This window comes from Mya arenaria, chromosome 8, assembly GCF_026914265.1.
Source record: "Mya arenaria isolate MELC-2E11 chromosome 8, ASM2691426v1".
NCBI lineage: Eukaryota > Metazoa > Mollusca > Bivalvia > Myida > Myidae > Mya > Mya arenaria.
Genome location: NC_069129.1, coordinates 34,785,903 through 34,806,702, shown reverse-complemented (window position 1 = coordinate 34,806,702; position 20,800 = coordinate 34,785,903). Strand labels below are relative to the sequence as shown.

The 20,800-nt window shown below is 38.3% G+C and overlaps 1 protein-coding gene across 2 annotated transcripts in view; it reads right to left on the bottom strand.

Moving 5' to 3' along the window:
* The window catches only part of LOC128242916 (cholesterol transporter ABCA5-like), a 73,531-nt gene that overhangs the window by 8,901 nt on the left and 43,830 nt on the right, over positions 1 to 20,800 (bottom strand). For both annotated transcript variants that reach the window (XM_052960348.1, XM_052960349.1), the window contains exons 20-26: positions 13,244 to 13,375; positions 12,509 to 12,661; positions 12,190 to 12,327; positions 11,303 to 11,398; positions 7,827 to 8,027; positions 3,934 to 4,155; positions 1,075 to 1,247 (exon numbers count right to left, since the gene is read on the bottom strand). In XM_052960348.1, the coding sequence (XP_052816308.1) occupies positions 1,075 to 1,247; positions 3,934 to 4,155; positions 7,827 to 8,027; positions 11,303 to 11,398; positions 12,190 to 12,327; positions 12,509 to 12,661; positions 13,244 to 13,375 (1,115 nt within the window). The remainder of the gene's footprint in view (positions 1 to 1,074; positions 1,248 to 3,933; positions 4,156 to 7,826; positions 8,028 to 11,302; positions 11,399 to 12,189; positions 12,328 to 12,508; positions 12,662 to 13,243; positions 13,376 to 20,800) is intronic.

Genomic DNA, 20,800 nt, shown 5'->3' with positions numbered 1-20,800 from the left:
AAACCTTAGGTTTGGTGGGGAATAATAAGATTTCATCTTGGGGGGCAAATTCTGAACCCAGGGGTATAATTTCAACAATCTTGGTAGAGGAACATTTGGCACTGCTACAAACCAAATATATAAGCTAGATATTTGTTCTCAAAACTGTATACATGGTCCAAATTTCAAAGCTGTAGCTTCAAAAAATAGTAGGTTAACTGGTCAACTGTCAATATCAATATTGATATTTGTTTGCAAAAATGTACACATGGTTGAAATTTCATTTCAGAAGCGTAAAAATAAAAGAAGAGGTCAAAAGGTCACACTTAAGGTCATCCAAGGACAACATTGATATATGTTTACAAAAATGTACACATGGTCCAAATTTCACTGCTGTAGCTTCAAAAATAAAAAGTAGGTCAAAAGGTCACAGGTCAAGGTCATTCAATCACAACAGTGATATCTGTTTACAGAACTGTAAACATAGACCAAATTGAATTGCTGTAGCTTCAGAAATAAAACAGTAGTTCAAAAGGTAAGAAAGTAAGTAAAAAAGGTGGGGCCAGCTATAAACCCCAGGCCACAATTTAAACAAACTTGATTGAGGACCAATATATGATAATACACACAAAATATTTAGGGTCTACGCCTAATGGTTTCGGACAAGAAGATTTTCAAAAATTTCGCTATATAATTATGTAAGAAGTTTGTGAACCCTAGGGCCAGGCCAATATTGACCACAGGAGCATAATTTGAACAAACATGGTAGACGACCACCTGTCAATTTTACACACCAAATATCTAAGCTCTAGGCCTCATGGTTTTTGTCAAGAAGATTTTTGAAGTTTTTCCTCTTGGGTGCCATGGCAACCAGAGTTCTGCATGGAATTCATTTCTTTGAACAATTTTGAAAGGTCACAACCAAGGAACATCCCTGTGAATTTAAAATTGTCCAGGCGGTTTAGGAGGAGATGATGTTTATAAGCAATTGTTGACGCTGGATGACAGACACCAGACACTAGACATAGATCAATCACAATAGCTCACCTTGAGCACTGTGTGCTCAGGTTTGCTAAATACAACAGGCAAACTTACTAGTCCACAATTTCGTCATTCCGATCGCTGGGAATTCCTCGAACCCTGGCGTACATTACCAAATGTTCTCGTAAAGTGATTTGTTCAATAAGAGCATCATGCTGGGGACAGTACCCCACCATTTGGAACGCTTCTGATATCTCTGAGCGAATGTCATACCCCGAAACTAAAACCTGCAGGACAAATAAGCTCTTTTAGAATTTTTTCTTTATAAACTTTTTAGTGATAAAATTTTATCAAATAAAAAGGGCCTGAATGAGTAAAAAATTATACATGAAACAAGAGCTGTCAGAGTATGTGACGAATGCCCCCGAATGTGACATTGACCTATGAACAAGGTCAGTACATGAAAAGATGATCTTGCCTTTACGTGTCAAATACATATGGCAAGTTATTTTAAATTGCCTCTGAACATAAAAAAATACCACCCATACTTGACAACCTACACTGTTATGTCCTTATATTCAGAATTCCCTTGTGAATAAACACTTATGTATCTTTTACCTTAAAGGTAGGGACATGGGTCTTGCACACGACACATCGTCTTGATATGTGGAACACATGTAGAAAGTTATTTTAAAATCTGTCCATACAAGGGAAAGTTACAGCCCGGGCACGACAACCTATACTCTATGTCCTTATATGCAGCACTCCATTGTGAATAAACACTAAGTGTGACCTTGACCTTTGAGGTAGGGACACGGGTCTTGCACGCGACACGTCGTCTTGGTATGTGGAACACATGTGGCAAGTTATTTTAAAATCTGTCCATACAAGAGAAAGTTACAGCCCGGACACGACAACCTATACTCTATGTCCTTATATGCAGCACTCCATTGTGAATAAACACTAAGTGTGACCTTGACCTTTGAGGTAGGGATACTGGTCTTGCACGCGACACATCCTCTTGGTATGTTACAGCCCGGACACGACAACCTATACTCTATGTCCTTATATGCAGCACTCCATTGTAAATAAACACTAAGTGTGACCTTGACCTTTGAGGTAGGGACACGGGTCTTGCACGCGACACGTCGTCTTGGTTTGTGGAACACATGTGGCAAGTTATTTTAAAATCTGTCCATACAAGAGAAAGTTACAGCCCGGACACGACAACCTATACTCTATGTCCTTATATGCAGCACTCCATTGTGAATAAACACTAAGTGTGACCTTGACCTTTGAGGTAGGGACACGAGTCTTGCACGCGACACATCGTCTTGGTATGTGGAACACATGTGGCAAGTTATTTTAAAATCTGTCCATACGAGGTAAATTTACAGAGCCGGACGGACGGACGGACAGACGGACGGACGGTGCGATTTTAATATTCCCACCTTCGGGGGCATAAAAAGATAATGTAATGACCTGACACCAAAAACAGCCACAGGAGAAAAAGACACAAGTGGAAATAACATTTTTAGAAGTTCCCTTTGATAACATTGTACAATTGTATTTGCTTACAACAATTGAGCATTTGATTTTATTCATCATCTGGCCCCTGGTTCTTGAAACTAGTTTTTACTCTATGGCTCACTCAACTTATGTAACCATACAACTAGCCTGGCAGTAAAAAAACTCTATTAACTCTATTAGATGGTCAAGCAAATTTCCCTAAAAGATGCACTCTTACTCGCAAATAAGATTTACCACAATTAATTCAATTGTTTTAATATACCAAATTGGATGAATGAACGCCAAAAACCATGGTTCTTATGTAAGATTTCGAGTTGAATTTGAAAGAAAGGTGCAGAAAACATGGTATTTCTACCTTATGAGACAATAGTAGATCACACTTAATCTTTTAGCACTCACCAATCATTTAATATTTTTGCGTTTTCTGCCATTAAATACATGATTACAATCTTGTCATCAGTAATTAATATTTTTCCATAAATGCAGCTTTTATTAAGCAGACAAAGGGATATTACCCAAAATTTAAGTTTGTTATACATGTGTATGTATTGATTTTGAATAAGAGTGTCACTTTAAATTACGCTGATATAAGGTTTGGTAAATATATATAAGAAAATCATTTTAGTGCAAGAACTGTACCAAACTTCAGTTACTTTTGAAAAAAAAAAGTTGTGCTTTATTGAATTACACAAAAACGATGACCTTCATCAAATAGAAAACATATTTTCATGTTCTTAGAAATCAGAATTTAAAATTGACAAAAGTAATTTCCTTTCCTGGCCCCAATATCACAAAAATATTTAAGTCAAATATCAAATTCAGTAACTTATTTTAACCACATAAAAGCAAAATCTTGCATGTTTTTACTTTACATACTGTATATCCTCATAGAATATGTTGAGAAAAACATTTTGTTAATATTTCAAAGAAAATTATTCGAGAGCTTAAAATAAACTTGAGTAATTGTTAAAAGCATTGAGTTGTACTCAATTACATTTTATGATGTAGAATATTTTTTCTTTGGAATCTTGACCAAAGTAATCAATATATTCTTTGAGAGAATGCTCTTTTAAAGGTGTAAAAACATATACAATTTTTAATAAATTTTAATGTTATGTGATAAAATAAGTTGAATATGAGATTGAGCTTTGACTTAAGTATTTTGTAACTTTTGGGCCAGGGCCTAAGTTCAAGACTCTGACTCAGAAAAACGAATTCTTATACGTTTAAAATGATTTTTAATGTACCCAGGTAGTAATTTTGGCCAAAAGATGAATAAATAATTGTAATAAAACATGTTTTTTTGCATTATATATATATCCAATTTTACCATTATTGCTCTTTCAATAACAATTTAAGGCAGAAGTTGCAATTTTCGGTCGTAAGTCTCGGATACAAGTCGTTAGTGAATACGGGTCAAGATCTACAAGTATTTATCCCCACCTGACCACCTGTAGGGGCTACGTCTGCTATCATCATGTTAAGTGTCGTTGTTTTCCCTGCACCATTTGGCCCCAGCAGCCCAAAAACCTCCCCTGCCTCGACTGCAAATGTCTGGTTACGAACAGCAACCTTTACAGCATCATCTCCCTTCGCACAACACTTTCTGTCCTCGGCACCTTTTTGGAATTCTCGTCTTAAGTTTTCTACCACAGCTACTGGTCTCTAAATGGAATGAAATATCTTGTGAATATTTTTGCAAAATAAAGTGAACTGGTATAACTATATCAGTCTCATATTAATCAGTAAAATGATTTATCACATGCCATACCTTGTCTCTGGTTTAATATAACCATCACATATGTTTCTGTATTACACATGTGTAATATTACAATAGCAATCCACACGTTTGTAAATGTTTGTTTAATTATTAATATTCAAACAAGTCATACATTTATTTCTTTGTTTTTATGCTAAAACATTATTTGAATAAGTTGCTTTTGTAATTTAAGACTGATGTCTACCCCTATGCACATCATGACAATATGTTAAATATATTCATCAGGGATGATAACAGAGCCAAGTTGCCAATCCTGAAAATGTCTGCGTGGGGTTCAGGGGGCCGGTCAAGGCCCCCGATGGGTCCAGGGCAAAGCCCTGGTGGGGGGACAAGGGGGGCAAAGCCCCCCGAAGCTTTCTGTATTTCAGGGATTCTAATACCCTTTTTTGCCTTAGAATAGTGTTCAAGGAGTACACCTTTCGGTTTGGTAGATATAATTATGTTCAACACAAGACATCCACAATCAGAACAATTATCAGGAATCTTAGCAGTGAAGTTTAACACCTTTGTCTTTAAACAAAGTTAAATTTACTTTTTTTATTACCTGAAGTCACAGGCATTAGACATGTACCTGACATTTTGGTTCAGTTGTCCACTTCCCATAAAACTCAACTGGCTATGATCAAATGCCTGTGTATGAACAGTCTACACTGTGGGATGTTTGATTTATAATAATGAACAACATATCAATTATCATGCTTGCAAATATTTATTGTAAAAGTGGTATTTATTCAATTTTTATGTATCATAAGAGTATTTATTCCATTTTCTGCACATTTGATGAGAATATAGTGTTATTAATTATTATATATATTATTCCAAGTAATATCCAAACGGGACTTAAATGCTTTGGCAGCGTAGCCATTGTGGACATGGTGGACTTTGACGTATTCTGGTCCCCAAGCCAGATTTTTTCTCCTCATGGTGTTACATGAGTCCAGTAGCACACAAACTAGATTGTCCCACGGCAGTTCAAGTCTCTCAAACAGGCTTTCAAATTCTATGAAAATTGATTTAGAATCAGCCCTTGTGATTTTTAAGGAGGCCAAATGTCTCAACACTATTTCTTTTTCTATAGCAGAAAAATAGCTGCAACAGTTTTCTCATTGTTTGTGTTTGTTGACTTGTCTTAGTTGAAACAAAACCAAGATCCATTAACTCCTCCACATGTTCATCATTGAAATGGCTAGCCACTCCATAAGTCATCTTGTATGATGCTGTACACCTTTGAAGTTTAATTCACTGAGAGCTTTTGTATCTTTGGCAAGTGTCTTAAGTAAGACACACTACTGTGGTGACAGGGAGCATGTTCAGCCATAAATCCAAGTATCATGGCCTCTGGATTGAATTGTCAGTCATTGACAGGAACAACTGAATGAACTGGTTGAGGTGTCTTTCATCCCTGACTTTTGTAACCATCAACAATGTTGATGGTTACAAAAGTCAGGGATGAAAGTTGACAACATACATGTACCTGGATGGGGAAATACAAATTACAACTATAGAATTTAAATCCCACTCAAACTGGGTCCTCAAGAAGTTTTGTTGAACTGTCTCAAATAAAAAATAAAATGACTGCCTCTACGTAATATATATAATATTACTACTACAAAATATTTATTCATGTTTTTTTTTTAAATTTGAACCAAACCAATTTTCATTTGAACCTCCCATTATGGTCAACAGCCACTTTTTATTGAGAACAATGCTTCAAACATTATGAGAATAATTAAGAAACGGTTTACAGCGTAAACTTCAATCGGCCAAATAAAAATCGATTATTCATGACACAATCCGAATCGGGATGTCCGAAATAATGCTACATGCGCAAAATTCATTCTCAGTTTGATCACTTTCTATTAACTTAAAAAAAACGTTTCGGGAATTTCTCTTAAAAATAAATGGCAAATATACCCTTAAAATCGACAAATCGATGTTTTTAGAAGTTGGCGGTGGTCGTTTTTTTTTCCAATTTTCCAATACCCGTTTATTCGTCTTCGTCGTCTGTCATATCCGGATACGACCATCCGGATACTGTCTTCTAGTCCCATCGGTAATTTCCGTAATCACCGGATGCTATCTTAACCAATCATATAGCTCGATTGCCAAGACGTAAATAGTTTCGTTAATTTCCGGCTTTACACTTCCGGAAAACTCACCTTTCGTACCCATATTGTTCGAACTGAGCTCGAATCGCTCCCTGTACCCCTCTCCCCTAGAAAAAAACTAAACGGATTTACATTAATCTCAAAATCGATCCGTGAGGCCTTAAATCCAGAATTCCGGAATTTTATCATCCCTGATTCATAGAAACTTTAACCTCTAAGTGTGACCTCATCCTGATATGGTGAACATTTGTAGAATATATTTAAAAATCCTTTAATGGGTTCAAGAGAAATGAGCAAACACAAAATATAGTCATATGACCTTTGATCTCTAAGTGTGACATTGACCTTAAACTGAGCTGGTTGTAACATGCGCTCTGTACATTGTCTCAATATGATGAACATTTGTGGAAAGTTATTTCAAAATCCTTTAAGCAGTTCAAGAGATATGTAGCCAACACAAAATATTGTCATAATATAGCCATATGACCTTTGGACTAAAAGTGTGACCATGACCTTCAACTAAGCTGGTTGTAACATGCGCTCTGCACATTGTCTCAATATGGTGAATATTTGTGGCGAGTTATTTCAAAATCCTTCAAGCGGTTCAGGAGATTTACCTTTGACCTCTAAGTGTGACCTTGACCTTGAACCGAGCTGGTTGTAACATATGCTCTACACATTGTCTCAATATGGTTAACATTCATGGATAGTAATTTCAAAATCCTTAAGGCGGTTCAAGGGATATGGAGAGGACACAAAATGAAGTCATATGACCTGTGACCACTAAGTGTGACCTTGAACTGAGCTGGTTTAAACGTGCACTCTGAACATCTGAATATGGTGTACATTTGTGGTAAGTTATTTCAAAATCCTTCAAGTGGTTCAAGAGATATGGGGTGGTCACAATTTGTGACAGATGGACGGACTGACGGACGGAAAACTCAAGCAAAAATAATGCCTTCCCATTTATGGGGGCAGACAAAATGAAAGGATATACATATTTTGTTTCAAATTCTGCATTTCTGCAATGCATGTACATGTAGCCCGAGCCAGTTTGTGATATTCAGCTCATTACCAGTATAACTGGAAAACGTCATCATATAATACACAATACAATTTTATTCAACTGATGCAGGAAATATGTAAGTCATTTCCCCAAAGGCTTACGGTACTTACAAATTTCCTGATCTCAATGAATAAAATTGTTTATTACATGACGACTCATGACAGATCCTATATATCAAAAATTGATGAGTATCAAGACTATATTTTCAAATGGATGTTCTGTGTTCCTTAATGTTTATTCCCAAAAATTACTTTACCTTTTATAACAACTTCAGTTGCTTTAACATTTTTTCCTTTTAATGCATCATACCTCCTATAATGCGGACACCAAACATGAACTATTCTGACATTCAAACATGAAAACAATACATAATAAAATTCACCTTAGAGCTGCTTTGTAGAAGGTTATTAACTCTTGTTCTCTCAGCCTTAACGTCATCATCCTCACCCTGGATCACATCATTATTTGGCAGAGGACCGCTATGTTCTCTGTTTGGAAAACACGCATCACTGACGTCGCCCCCAGATTTGCGAATGTCAAATACTCGTAGCAAGAAGAACAGTAAGATGGTGTGAATCACCGCCTGAAATTCAAAGACCAGGACCATGATTACAAACAGTCTCAGATGACTCAAAAAGGCATTTTTATTTAATGACAAAATCAATTTTGCTCCATTATTTTTTATTTTTACAAATATATGTAATTAATTGTAAACTTTCAAAAAACAATAGCAAAGTTCACCATCATGGAAAGGCACAATAAAATAAAGATTTGCAATTTGGGGTCTTGAGTCTGAACTCAAACATGAGATTGTTTGCAAACATTCGGCCTCAGACCCCGATTTCTCCGATATATATTTTATGTAATATTTTCATTTTAAAGCTTAAGAAAACTATTTTAAAGGTTAATCAAAACAAACTAATTTTGTTCTTCAAAATCAAGATAATGTAAGTAATAAAATAAGATAAGAATCTCACCAGTTTAATAAATCCAATGATATTGAGACCCTCAGATGGCATACCATCATACCCTGTCATTGAGACCCTTAGATGTATGATGACCCTCAGATGGTATAACATCATACCACATCACTGAGACCCTTAGATGGCATACAATCATACCGAATCACTGAGACCCTCAGATGGCATAACATCATACCACATCATTGAGACTCTCAGATGTATGATGACCCTCAGATGGCATACAATCATACCCCATCATGGAGACCCTCAGATGGCATACCATCATACCACATCATTGAGACTCTCAGATGTATGATGACCCTCAGATGGCATACCATCATACCACATCACTGAGACCCTCAGATGGCATAACATCATACCACATCATTGAGACTCTCAGATGGCATACCATCATACCACATCATTGAGACTCTCAGATGTATGATGACCCTCAGATGGCATAACATCATACCACATCATTGAGACTCTCAGATGTATGATGACCCTCAGATGGCATACCATCATACCACATCATTGAGACTCTCAGATGTATGATGACCCTCAGATGGCATACCATCATACCACATCACTGAGACCCTCAGATGGCATAACATCATACCACATCATTGAGACTCTCAGATGTATGATGACCCTCAGATGGCATACCATCATACCACATCACTGAGACCCTCAGATGGCATAACATCATACCACATCATTGAGACCCTCAGATGGCATACCATCATACCACATCATTGAGACTCTCAGATGTATGATGACCCTCAGATGGCATAACATCATACCACATCATTGAGACTCTCAGATGTATGATGACCCTCAGATGGCATACCATCATACCACATCATTGAGACCCTTAGATGGCATACCATCATACCACATCATTGAGACTCTCAGATGTATGATGACCCTCAGATGGCATACCATCATACCACATCATTGAGACCCTTAGATGGTATACCATCATACCCCATCATTGAGACCCTCAGATGGCATACCATCATACCCCATCATTGAGACCCTCAGATGGCATACCATCATACCCCATCATTGAGTCCCTCAGATGGCATACCATCATACCCCATCATGGAGACCCTCAGATGGCATACCATCATACCCCATCATGGAGGCTCTCAGATGACTTAACATCATACCCCATCATGGAGACTCTCAGATGGCATACCATCATACCCCATCATGGAGACTCTCAGATGGCATACCATCATACCCCATCATGGAGACCTTCAGATGGCATACCATCATACCCCATCATGGAGACTATCAGATGGCATACCATCATACCCCATCATGGAGACTCTCAGATGGCATACCATCACACCCCATCATGGAGACCTTCAGATGGCATACCATCATACCCCATCATGGAGACTCTCAGATGGCATACCATCATACCCCATCATGGAGACCTTCAGATGGCATACCATCATACCCCATCATGGAGACTCTCAGATGGCATACCATCATACCCCATCATGGAGACCTTCAGATGGCATACCATCATATCCCATCATGGAGACTCTCAGATGGCATACCATCATACCCCATCATGGAGACTCTCAGATGGCATACCATCATACCCAAACATGGAGACCTTCAGATGGCATACCATCATACCCCATCATGGAGACTCTCAGATGGCATACCATCATACCCCATCATGGAGACTCTCAGATGGCATACCATCATACCCCATCATGGAGACCTTCAGATGGCATACCATCATACCCCATCATTGAGACCCTCAGATGGCATACCATCATACTACATCATGGAGACTCTCAGATGGCATACCATCATACCCCATCATGGAGACCCTCAGATGGCATACCATCATATCCCATCATGGAGACTCTCAGATGGCATACCATCATACCCCATCATGGAGACTCTCAGATGGCATACCATCATACCCCATCATGGAGACTCTCAGATGGCATACCATCATACCCCATCATGGAGACTCTCAGATGGCATACCATCATACCCCATCATGGAGACCTTCAGATGGCATACCATCATACCCCATCATTGAGACCCTCAGATGGCATACCATCATACTACATCATGGAGACTCTCAGATGGCATACCATCATACCCCATCATGGAGACCCTCAGATGGCATACCATCATATCCCATCATGGAGACTCTCAGATGGCATACCATCATACCCCATCATGGAGACTCTCAGATGGCATACCATCATACCCAAACATGGAGACCTTCAGATGGCATACCATCATACCCCATCATGGAGACTCTCAGATGGCATACAATCATACCCCATCATGGAGACTCTCAGATGGCATACCATCATACCCCATCATGGAGACCTTCAGATGGCATACCATCATACCCCATCATTGAGTCCCTCAGATGGCATACCATCATACCCCATCATGGAGACCCTCAGATGGCATACCATCATACCCCATCATGGAGACCCTCAGATGGCATACCATCATACCACATCATTGAGACCCTCAGATGGCTTACCATCATGCCACATCATGGAGACTCAGATGGCATACCATCATACCCCATCATTGAGACCCTCAGATGGCATACCATCATACCCCATCAACAACAAATAGCTTTGCATATACTTTTTTTCCTATATTTTGCCTTGATTTTAAGCACATAGTGGTGGGGTTTCCTTTTCATCAAAATAATGAGTGAATACACATTACCTTATTCAAAATTATCATTATTAGAATTATGAAAACATTCAGAAAATAGTCTTGGATTTTTTTTATTTTATTTCTTATTAGTTTAAATCAGGATTTAAATATATTTTTAAATATTCTTATTTTTGCAAGAAATGCTCATTTTTTGGACACCTTTTCAACGAGCACCTACCATGATCCAGACAATTGGTATTCTACTGGAGAACGTGAAATAGTCTCCAAACTCTATCTTGTCTTGCCTGCCATTCAATGCAGCGGTCTGGTACACCTGTGATTGAAATCCTCTAATTTATACCAAACTGCATTATTAATTTGGTAAGATATATCATGTATTTCACAACACAAATGAATATGAAATATATAGCTTTACCAAAATCAAGCCTTTATGACAAGACTCAAAAAGGCCACATCACGTTAACATCATCGTTAACTTTCAAATCTTTACTGCTCTGGACGTTTCATGAACACACTTGTGCTCTGCAGTATTTCTAACAAGATCTGAGGCAAGTTTTTCAGCTGTATTTGTTTTATTCAAATAAATGAGAACATCATTAAAATTTTATATTTCACCTTTCAAAATTAACAATGATGCTCATGTAACAACGTTGTTAGCTTAAACAAAGTTCTGAACAATAGGCCATCAAGTCATTATGAAAAATTGTCAATGTAATTTATATTTCTATAAAATGATTGCATATTATTCTCTACCTTGATTTTGTTGATCACATAAATATGACTAATATGTATTTTGTAAGCTCATGTATCTGTCCATGGGATTGCCAGGTGATACTGATTTAATCAATTAGAAAGCCTTGTGATAAAAACAAGCGCCATTTCCCTTTAGCCATATGTTCTATATATCGGGTTATATAGCCGATAGATTATGTGCACTGGTTAGTATGGAGACATTCCCTTCAACACTGAGAAAAATATTATTTATCTTTACTTTACAAATTAATCTGCAGCCTGATTGTACTCTGCTAATGCTGACTTATTGGTTAAGAAAAGCAAATAACTATCAATAACTGTTACAAGAAAGATATAACATTGCATATATACCTTGTCTATGTGATAAAGCCCTCCAAAGACCAGGTACGGAGGGTCAATAACGCAGAAAATATAGTGTATGATAGCCGGTACGTCTGACGTCAAAACCATGTCCAAGATGGATATCGGAATGTAGGGGAGGTAACCAGTCTGTAATAATAGAAGTATTATTTCAACATGTATTTTGATCTTAACCCAGAGAATTTTGATTTTTTTCCTCTAAAATTCTTTCTATACAAAATTGCTAGAAAATTGGAAAAAAGCTGCAACCAATATTATGCTTTAATTTGTAACTACATGTATAGCAATGATAGGAAAACTATTAACTTACAAGAATAACTAGAATAGGGAGAACAGAGGAAGCCGACTCCCATTTCACAAACAGGAAGGAGAGGCAGTATGGGAACAGAATGCTTGGGGGAATGTAAAACAGGCATGTGAGGAGGAAACTCAGGATCGCTCCACCATTCAGCAGGGTCTGTACCTGCAATTATCAGCAAAAATATATTTACATGTTATATTTCGCCTGAACATTGATAGCACGGTTAAAATTTGTAATAATAATTTTTATTATCATTATGAAGAATAATGAATTCCATTTAATATTAATAAATGGGCAATTTAAATCAAAATGCTTTTTTTTCTCATCACTTAAAAAAAGCAGTTCGGTCAGTGGACAAATGCCAAGCCTGAAAAATAGCCAGGGGTCTGTTTGAGTTTGAAATTTGTTCCAAATTCATTTATATTCATTTCAAGGTGCAAATTATGCAAATGTTCAAGCAAAAACAATCCTTACAACAGTAAAACAGTCTGAAGTTAAAAGCTCTCAATACTGATTTCAGGATCAATCCTGGACTTTAGAACCCCTGTTCAAGTGTTTGCACAGGTGGAAGGGTGTTTTGGTATCCAAATGGACACATGTATCTGTACAGATAACTTCTTATGCATTTAATAATCAATTAAGTGTTGATTTTAATAAAATTTCATCACATCAGAATTGAGTTAAAATCAGATGATTTAAACTGCAGTAAAACTAGGCCAAACTTAACAATCTTTTTGACCTTACCCGCAGTGCTAAGACGAGGATGATGGTAACGAGGCCTGGTAAAGCGATCTTGGCAGCGTGTACAAGGAAAATGCCCAGATAGTAGAGGGAAAAGGGCATACCTGACACGCGCAGTTGGCTCCGTACCTTCCACTGTAACATACATTTAACAATTGCATCAATTAACAAGTGCAGTCACAGAGACAGCGCGCTCGACTTCTCCACCGCTGTTTAAGTTTAAAATTTCAAAGTTTTGGTAAAATGTGCATCGATCAATGTAAAATTATAAAACATGCAAAACCTTAACAAGTAAAAAAATAAAGAGGCAAAATTTGCATTAAAGTTAGAGTTATCCTACTGCAATATGGAGTTATCTTACTTGATTAATTAAGAATGTTGGATGGTTGGGTGCCCTAGTGTAAAGTTTCAATGCAATACATGAACAAGTTGCAGAGTTATTGACTTATATGAATGAATTAACACGCAAAACCATTAACTGAATTTCAAAGTCAAATAAGAAAGGGGCAAAATCTATATTATATGCAATATGGAGTAATCTTACTTGATTAATTAAGAAGATGGGATGTTTGGGAGCCCAGTTTCAATGTGACACATGATGTATTTGGAATATTCAGATATTGACTTAATTGTGGTTACATGCAAAACATTAACCAGAATTTCAAAGTCAAATAATAAACGGCCATTATTTGCATTCTATGCAAAATACAGTTATCTAACTTGGTTATTCAAGTAGGTTGGGTGGTTGAGTACCATTGTATAAAGTCTCAATGCAATACATCAAGTAGTTGCTGATATATTAACCTATAGTTGCTGACATGCAAAACCTTAACCAGAATTTCTTAGTCCAATAGTAAAGGGCAATTATTTGCATTATTATCAAGTAAGCTTTATCTTACTTGATTAATCAAGTACATTGGATAGTTGGAAACACACTTAAGTTTCAATGCAATACATGATGTATTTGCTGAGATAATCACTTGGTGCTTACAGGCAAAACCTTAACAATGGTGTGACACTGACGCTAGGTGAGTAGAGAAGTACATTACTGCAGGTTTGACCTAGAGAAGTACATTACCACAGGTTTGACCTAGAGAAGTACACTACTGCAGGTTTGACCTAGAGAAGTACATTACCACAGGTTTGACCTAGAGAAGTACATTACTGCAGGTTTGACCTAGAGAAGTACATTACTGCTGGTTTAACTAAGATAAGTACATTACTGCAGGTTGATCTAGTGAAGTACATTACTGCAGGTTTGATCTAGAGAAGTACATTACTGCAGGTTTGACCTAGAGAAGTACATTACTGCAGGTTTGACCTAGAGAAGGACATTACTGCAGGTTAGACCTAGAGAAGTACATTACCACAGGTTTGACCTAGAGAAGTACATTACCACAGGTTTGACCTAGAGAAGTACATTACTGCAGGTTTGATCTAGTGAAGTACATTATTGCAGGTTTACCGAGAGAAGTACACTACTGCAGGTTTGACCGAGAGAAGGACATTACTGCATGTTAGACCTAGAGAAGTACATTACCACAGGTTTGTCTTAGATAAGTACATTACCACCGGTTTGACCTAGAGAAGTACATTACTGCAGGTTTGATCTAGTGAAGTACATTACTGCAGGTTTCACCCAGAGAAGTACACTACTGCAGGTTTCACCGAGAGAAGTACATTACTGCAGGTTTGATCTAGTTAAGTACATTACTGCAGGTTTGACCTAGAGAAGTACATTACCACAGGTTTGACCTAGATAAGTACATTACTGCAGGTTTGACCTAGAGAAGTACATTCCTGCTGGTTTAACTAAGATAAGTACATTACTGCAGGTTGACCTAGAGAAGTACATTACTGCAGGTTTGACTGATAGAATAACGTTACTGCAGGTTTGACTTAGAGAAGTACATAACTGCAGGTTTCACCGAGAGAAGTACACTGCTGCAGGTTTGACCTAGAGAAGTACATTATTGCAGGTTTGACCTAGAGAAGTACATTACTGCAGGTTTGACCTAGAGAAGTACATTACCACAGGTTTGACCTAGAGAAGTACATTACCACAGGTTTGACCTAGAGAAGTACACTACTGCAGGTTTGACCTAGAGAAGTACATTATCCTAAAGGTTTGACCTAGAGAAGTACACTACTGCAGGTTTGACCTAGAGAAGTACATTACCACAGGTTTGACCTAGAGAAGTACACTACTGCAGGTTTGACCTAGAGAAGTACATTACCACAGGTTTGACCTAGAGAAGTACATTACTGCAGGTTTGACCTAGAGAAGTACATTACTGCAGGTTTGACCTAGAGAAGTACATTACCACAGGTTTGACCTAGAGAAGTACATTACCACAGGTTTGACCTAGAGAAGTACATTACTGCAGGTTTGACCTAGAGAAGTACATTACCACAGGTTTGACCTAGAGAAGTACATTACTGTAGGTTTGACCTAGGAGAAGTACATTACTGCAGGTTTGATTTAGAGAAGTACATTACTGCAGGTTTGACCTAGAGAAGTATATTACCACAGGTTTGACCTAGAGAAGTACATTACTGCAGGTTTGACCTAGAGAAGTACATTGCCACAGACTTGACCTAGAGAAGTACACTACTGCATGTTTGAACTAGAGAAGTACATTACTGCAGGTTTGATCTAGAGAAGTACATTACTGCATGTTTGACCTAGAGAAGTACATTACCACAGGTTTGACCGAGAGAAGGACATTACTGCAGGTTAGACCTAGAGAAGTACATTACCACAGGTTAGACCTAGAGAAGTACATTACCACAGGTTTGACCTAGAGAAGTACATTACTGCAGGTTCGATCTAGTGAAGTACATTATTGCAGGTTTACCGAGAGAAGTACACTACTGCAGGTTTGACCGAGAGAAGGACATTACTGCATGTTAGACCTAGAGAAGTACATTACCACAGGTTTGACTTAGATAAGTACATTACCACCGGTTTGACCTAGAGAAGTACATTACTGCAGGTTTGATCTAGTGAAGTACATTACTGCAGGTTTCACCCAGAGAAGTACACTACTGCAGGTTTCACCGAGAGAAGTACATTACTGCAGGTTAGACCTAGAAAAGTACATTACCACAGACTTGACCTAGTGAAGTACATTACTGCAGGTTTGATCTAGTTAAGTACATTACTGCAGGTTTCACCAAAAGAAGTACACTACTGCAGGTTTCACCGAGAGAAGTAGATTACTGCAGGTTAGATCTAGAGAAGTACATTACCTCAGGTTTGACCTAGAGAAGTACATTACTGCAGGTTTGACCTAGAGAAGTACATTACCACAGGTTTGACCTAGATAAGTACATTACTGCAGGTTTGACCTAGAGAAGTACATTCCTGCTGGTTTAACTAAGATAAGTACATTACTGCAGGTTGACCTAGAGAAGTACATTACTGCAGGTTTGACTGATAGAATAACGTTACTGCAGGTTTGACTTAGAGAAGTACATAACTGCAGGTTTCACCGAGAGAAGTACACTGCTGCAGGTTTGACCTAGAGAAGTACATTATTGCAGGTTTGACCTAGAGAAGTACATTACTGCAGGTTTGACCTAGAGAAGTACATTACCACAGGTTTGATCTAGTGAAGTATATAACTGCAGGTTTCACCGAGAGAAGTACACTGCTGCAGGTTTGACCTAGAGAAGTACATTACTGCAGGTTTGATCTAGAGAAGTACATTACTGCTGGTTTAACTAAGATAAGTACATTACTGCAGGTTGACCTAGTGAAGTACATTACTGCAGGTTTGATCTAGTGAAGTACATTACTGCAGGTTTTACCTAGAGAAGTACATTACTGCAGGTTTGACCTAGAGAAGTACATTACTGCAGGTTAGACCTAGAGAAGTACATTACCACAGGTTTGACCTAGAGAAGTACATTACCAGAGGTTTGACTTAGAGAAGTACATTACTGCAGGTTTGATCTAGTGAAGTACATAACTGCAGGTTTCACCGAGAGAAGTACATGTACACTGCTGCAGGTTTGACCTAGAGAAGGACATTACTCCAGGTTTGACCTAGAGAAGTACATTACTGCAGGTTTGACCTAGAGAAGTACATTACCACAGGTTTGACCTAGAGAAGTACATTACTGCAGGTTTGACCTAGAGAAGTACATTACTGCTGGTTTAACTAAGATAAGTACATTACTGCAGGTTGACCTAGAGAAGTACATTACTGCAGGTTTGACTGATAGAATTACGTTACTGCAGGTTTTACCTAGAGAAGTATATTACTGCAGGTTTGACCTAGAGAAGTACATTACTGCAGGTTAGACCTAGAGAAGTACATTACCACAGGTTTGACCTAGAGAAGTACATTACTGCAGGTTTGATCTAGTGAAGTACATTACTGCAGGTTTCACCAAGAGAAGTACACTACTGCAGGTTTCACCGAGAGAAGTAGATTACTGCAGGTTAGATCTAGAGAAGTACATTACCACAGGTTTGACCTAGAGAAGTACATTACCAGAGGTTTGACCTAGAGAAGTACACTGCTGCAGGTTTGACCTAGAGAAGTACATTACTCCAGGTTTGACCTAGATAAGTCAATTACTGCAGGTTTGACCTAGAGAAGTACATTACCACAGGTTTGACCTTGAGAAGTACATTACTGCAGGTTTGACCTAGAGAAGTACATTACTGCTGGTTTAACTAAGATAAGTACATTACTGCAGGTTGACCTAGAGAAGTACATTACTGCAGGTTTGACTGATAGAATTACGTTACTGCAGGTTTTACCTAGAGAAGTACATTACTGCAGGTTTGACCTAGAGAAGTACACTACTGCAGGTTTGACCTAGAGAAGTACATAACCACAGGTTTGACCTAGACAAGTACATTACTGCAGGTTTGATCTAGTGAAGTACATTACTGCAGGTTTGACCTAGAGAAGTACATTACCACAGGTTTGACCTAGAGAAGTACATTACCACAGGTTTGACCTAGAGAAGCACATTACCAGAGGTTTGACTTAGAGAAGTACATTACCAGAGGTTTGACCTAGAGAAGTACATTACCAGAGGTTTGACTTAGAGAAGTACATTACTGCAGGTTTGATCTAGTGAAGTACATAACTGCAGGTTTCACCGAGAGAAGTACACTGCTGCAGGTTTGACCTAGAGAAGTACATTACCACAGGTTTGACCTAGAGAAGTACGCTATTGCAGGTTTGACCTAGAGAAGTACATTACCACAGGTTTGACCTAGAGAAGTACATTACTGCAGGTTTGACCTAGTGAAGTACATTACTGCAGGTTTGACCTAGAGAAGTACATTACTGCAGGTTTGACCTAGAGAAGTACATTACCACAGGTCTGACCTAGAGAAGTACACTACTGCAGGTTTGACCTAGAGAAGTACATTACCACAGGTTTGACCTAGAGAAGTACATTACTGCAGGTTTGACCTAGAGAAGTACATTACTGCAGGTTTGACCTAGAGAAGTACATTACTGCATGTTTGACCTAGAGAAGTACATTACTGCAGGTTTGATCTAGAGAAGTACTTTACCACAGGTTTGACCTAAAGAAGTACATTACTGCAGGTTTGACCTAGAGAAGTACATTACCCCAGGTTTGACCTAGAGAATTACATTACTGCAGGTTTGATCTAGAGAATAAAATAAATGCATGTTTGACCTAGAGAAGTACATTGCCACAGGTTTGACCTAGAGAAGTACATTACTGCAGGTTTGTCCTAGAGAAGTACATTACTGCAGGTTTGACCTAGATAAGTACATTACCACAGGTTTGATCTAATGAAGTATATAACTGCAGGTTTCACCGAGAGAAGTACACTGCTGCAGGTTTGACCTAGAGAAGTACATTACTGCAGGTTTGATCTAGAGAAGTACATTACTGCTGGTTTAACTAAGATAAGTACATTACTGCAGGTTGACCTAGTGAAGTACATTACTGCAGGTTTGATCTAGTGAAGTACATTACTGCAGGTTTTACCTAGAGAAGTACATTACTGCAGGTTTGACCTAGAGAAGTACATTACTGCAGGTTAGACCTAGAGAAGTACATTACCACAGGTTTGACCTAGAGAAGTACATTACCAGAGGTTTGACTTAGAGAAGTACATTACTGCAGGTTTGATCTAGTGAAGTACATAACTGCAGGTTTCACCGAGAGAAGTACATGTACACTGCTGCAGGTTTGACCTAGAGAAGTACATTACTCCAGGTTTGACCTAGAGAAGTACATTACTGCAGGTTTGACCTAGAGAAGTACATTACTGCAGGTTTGACCTAGAGAAGTACATTACTGCAGGTTTGACCTAGAGAAGTACATTACCACAGGTTTGACCTAGAGAAGTACATTACTGCAGGTTTGACCTAGAGAAGTACATTACTGCTGGTTTAACTAAGATAAGTACATTACTGCAGGTTGACCTAGAGAAGTACATTACTGCAGGTTTGACTGATAGAATTACGTTACTGCAGGTTTTACCTAGAGAAGTACATTACTGCAGGTTTGACCTAGAGAAGTACATTACTGCAGGTTAGACCTAGAGAAGTACATTACCACAGGTTTGACCTAGAGAAGTACATTACTGCAGGTTTGATCTAGTGAAGTACATTACTGCAGGTTTCACCAAGAGAAGTACACTACTGCAGGTTTCACCGAGAGAAGTAGATTACTGCAGGTTAGATCTAGAGAAGTACATTACCACAGGTTTGACCTAGAGAAGTACATTACCAGAGGTTTGACCTAGAGAAGTACACTATTGCAGGTTTGACCTAGAGAAGTACATTACTCCAGGTTTGACCTAGATAAGAACATTACTGCAGGTTTCACCGAGAGAAGTACACTGCTGCAGATTATACCTAGAGAAGTACATTACCACAGGTTTGACCTAGAGAAGTACGCTACTGCAGGTTTGACCTAGAGAAGTACATTACCACAGGTTTGACCAAGAGAAGTACATTACTGCAGGTTTGACCTAGTGAAGTACATTACTGCAGGTTTGACCTAGAGAAGTACATTACTGCAGGTTTGACCTAGAGAAGTACATTACCACAGGTTTGACCTAGAGAAGAACACTACTGCAGGTTTGACCTAGAGAAGTACATTACCACGGGTTTGACCTAGAGAAGTACATTACCACAGGTTTGACCTAGAGAAGTACATTACTGCAGGTTTGACCTAGAGAAGTACATTACTGCAGGTTTGACCTAGAGAAGTACATTACTGCAGGTTTGACCTAGAGAAGTACATTACTGCAGGTTTGACCTAGAGAAGTACATTACCACAGGTTTGACCTAAAAAAGTACATTACTGCAGGTTTGACCTAGAGAAGTACATTACCCCAGGTTTGACCTAGAGAATTACATTACTGCAGGTTTGATCTAGAGAAGAAAATAAATGCATGTTTGACCTAGAGAAGCACATTGCCACAGGTTTGACCTAGAGATGTACATTACTGCAGGTTTGTCCTAGAGAAGTACATTACTGCAGGTTTGACCTAGAGAAGTACATTACTGCAGGTTTGTCCTAGAGAAGTACATTACCACAGGTTTG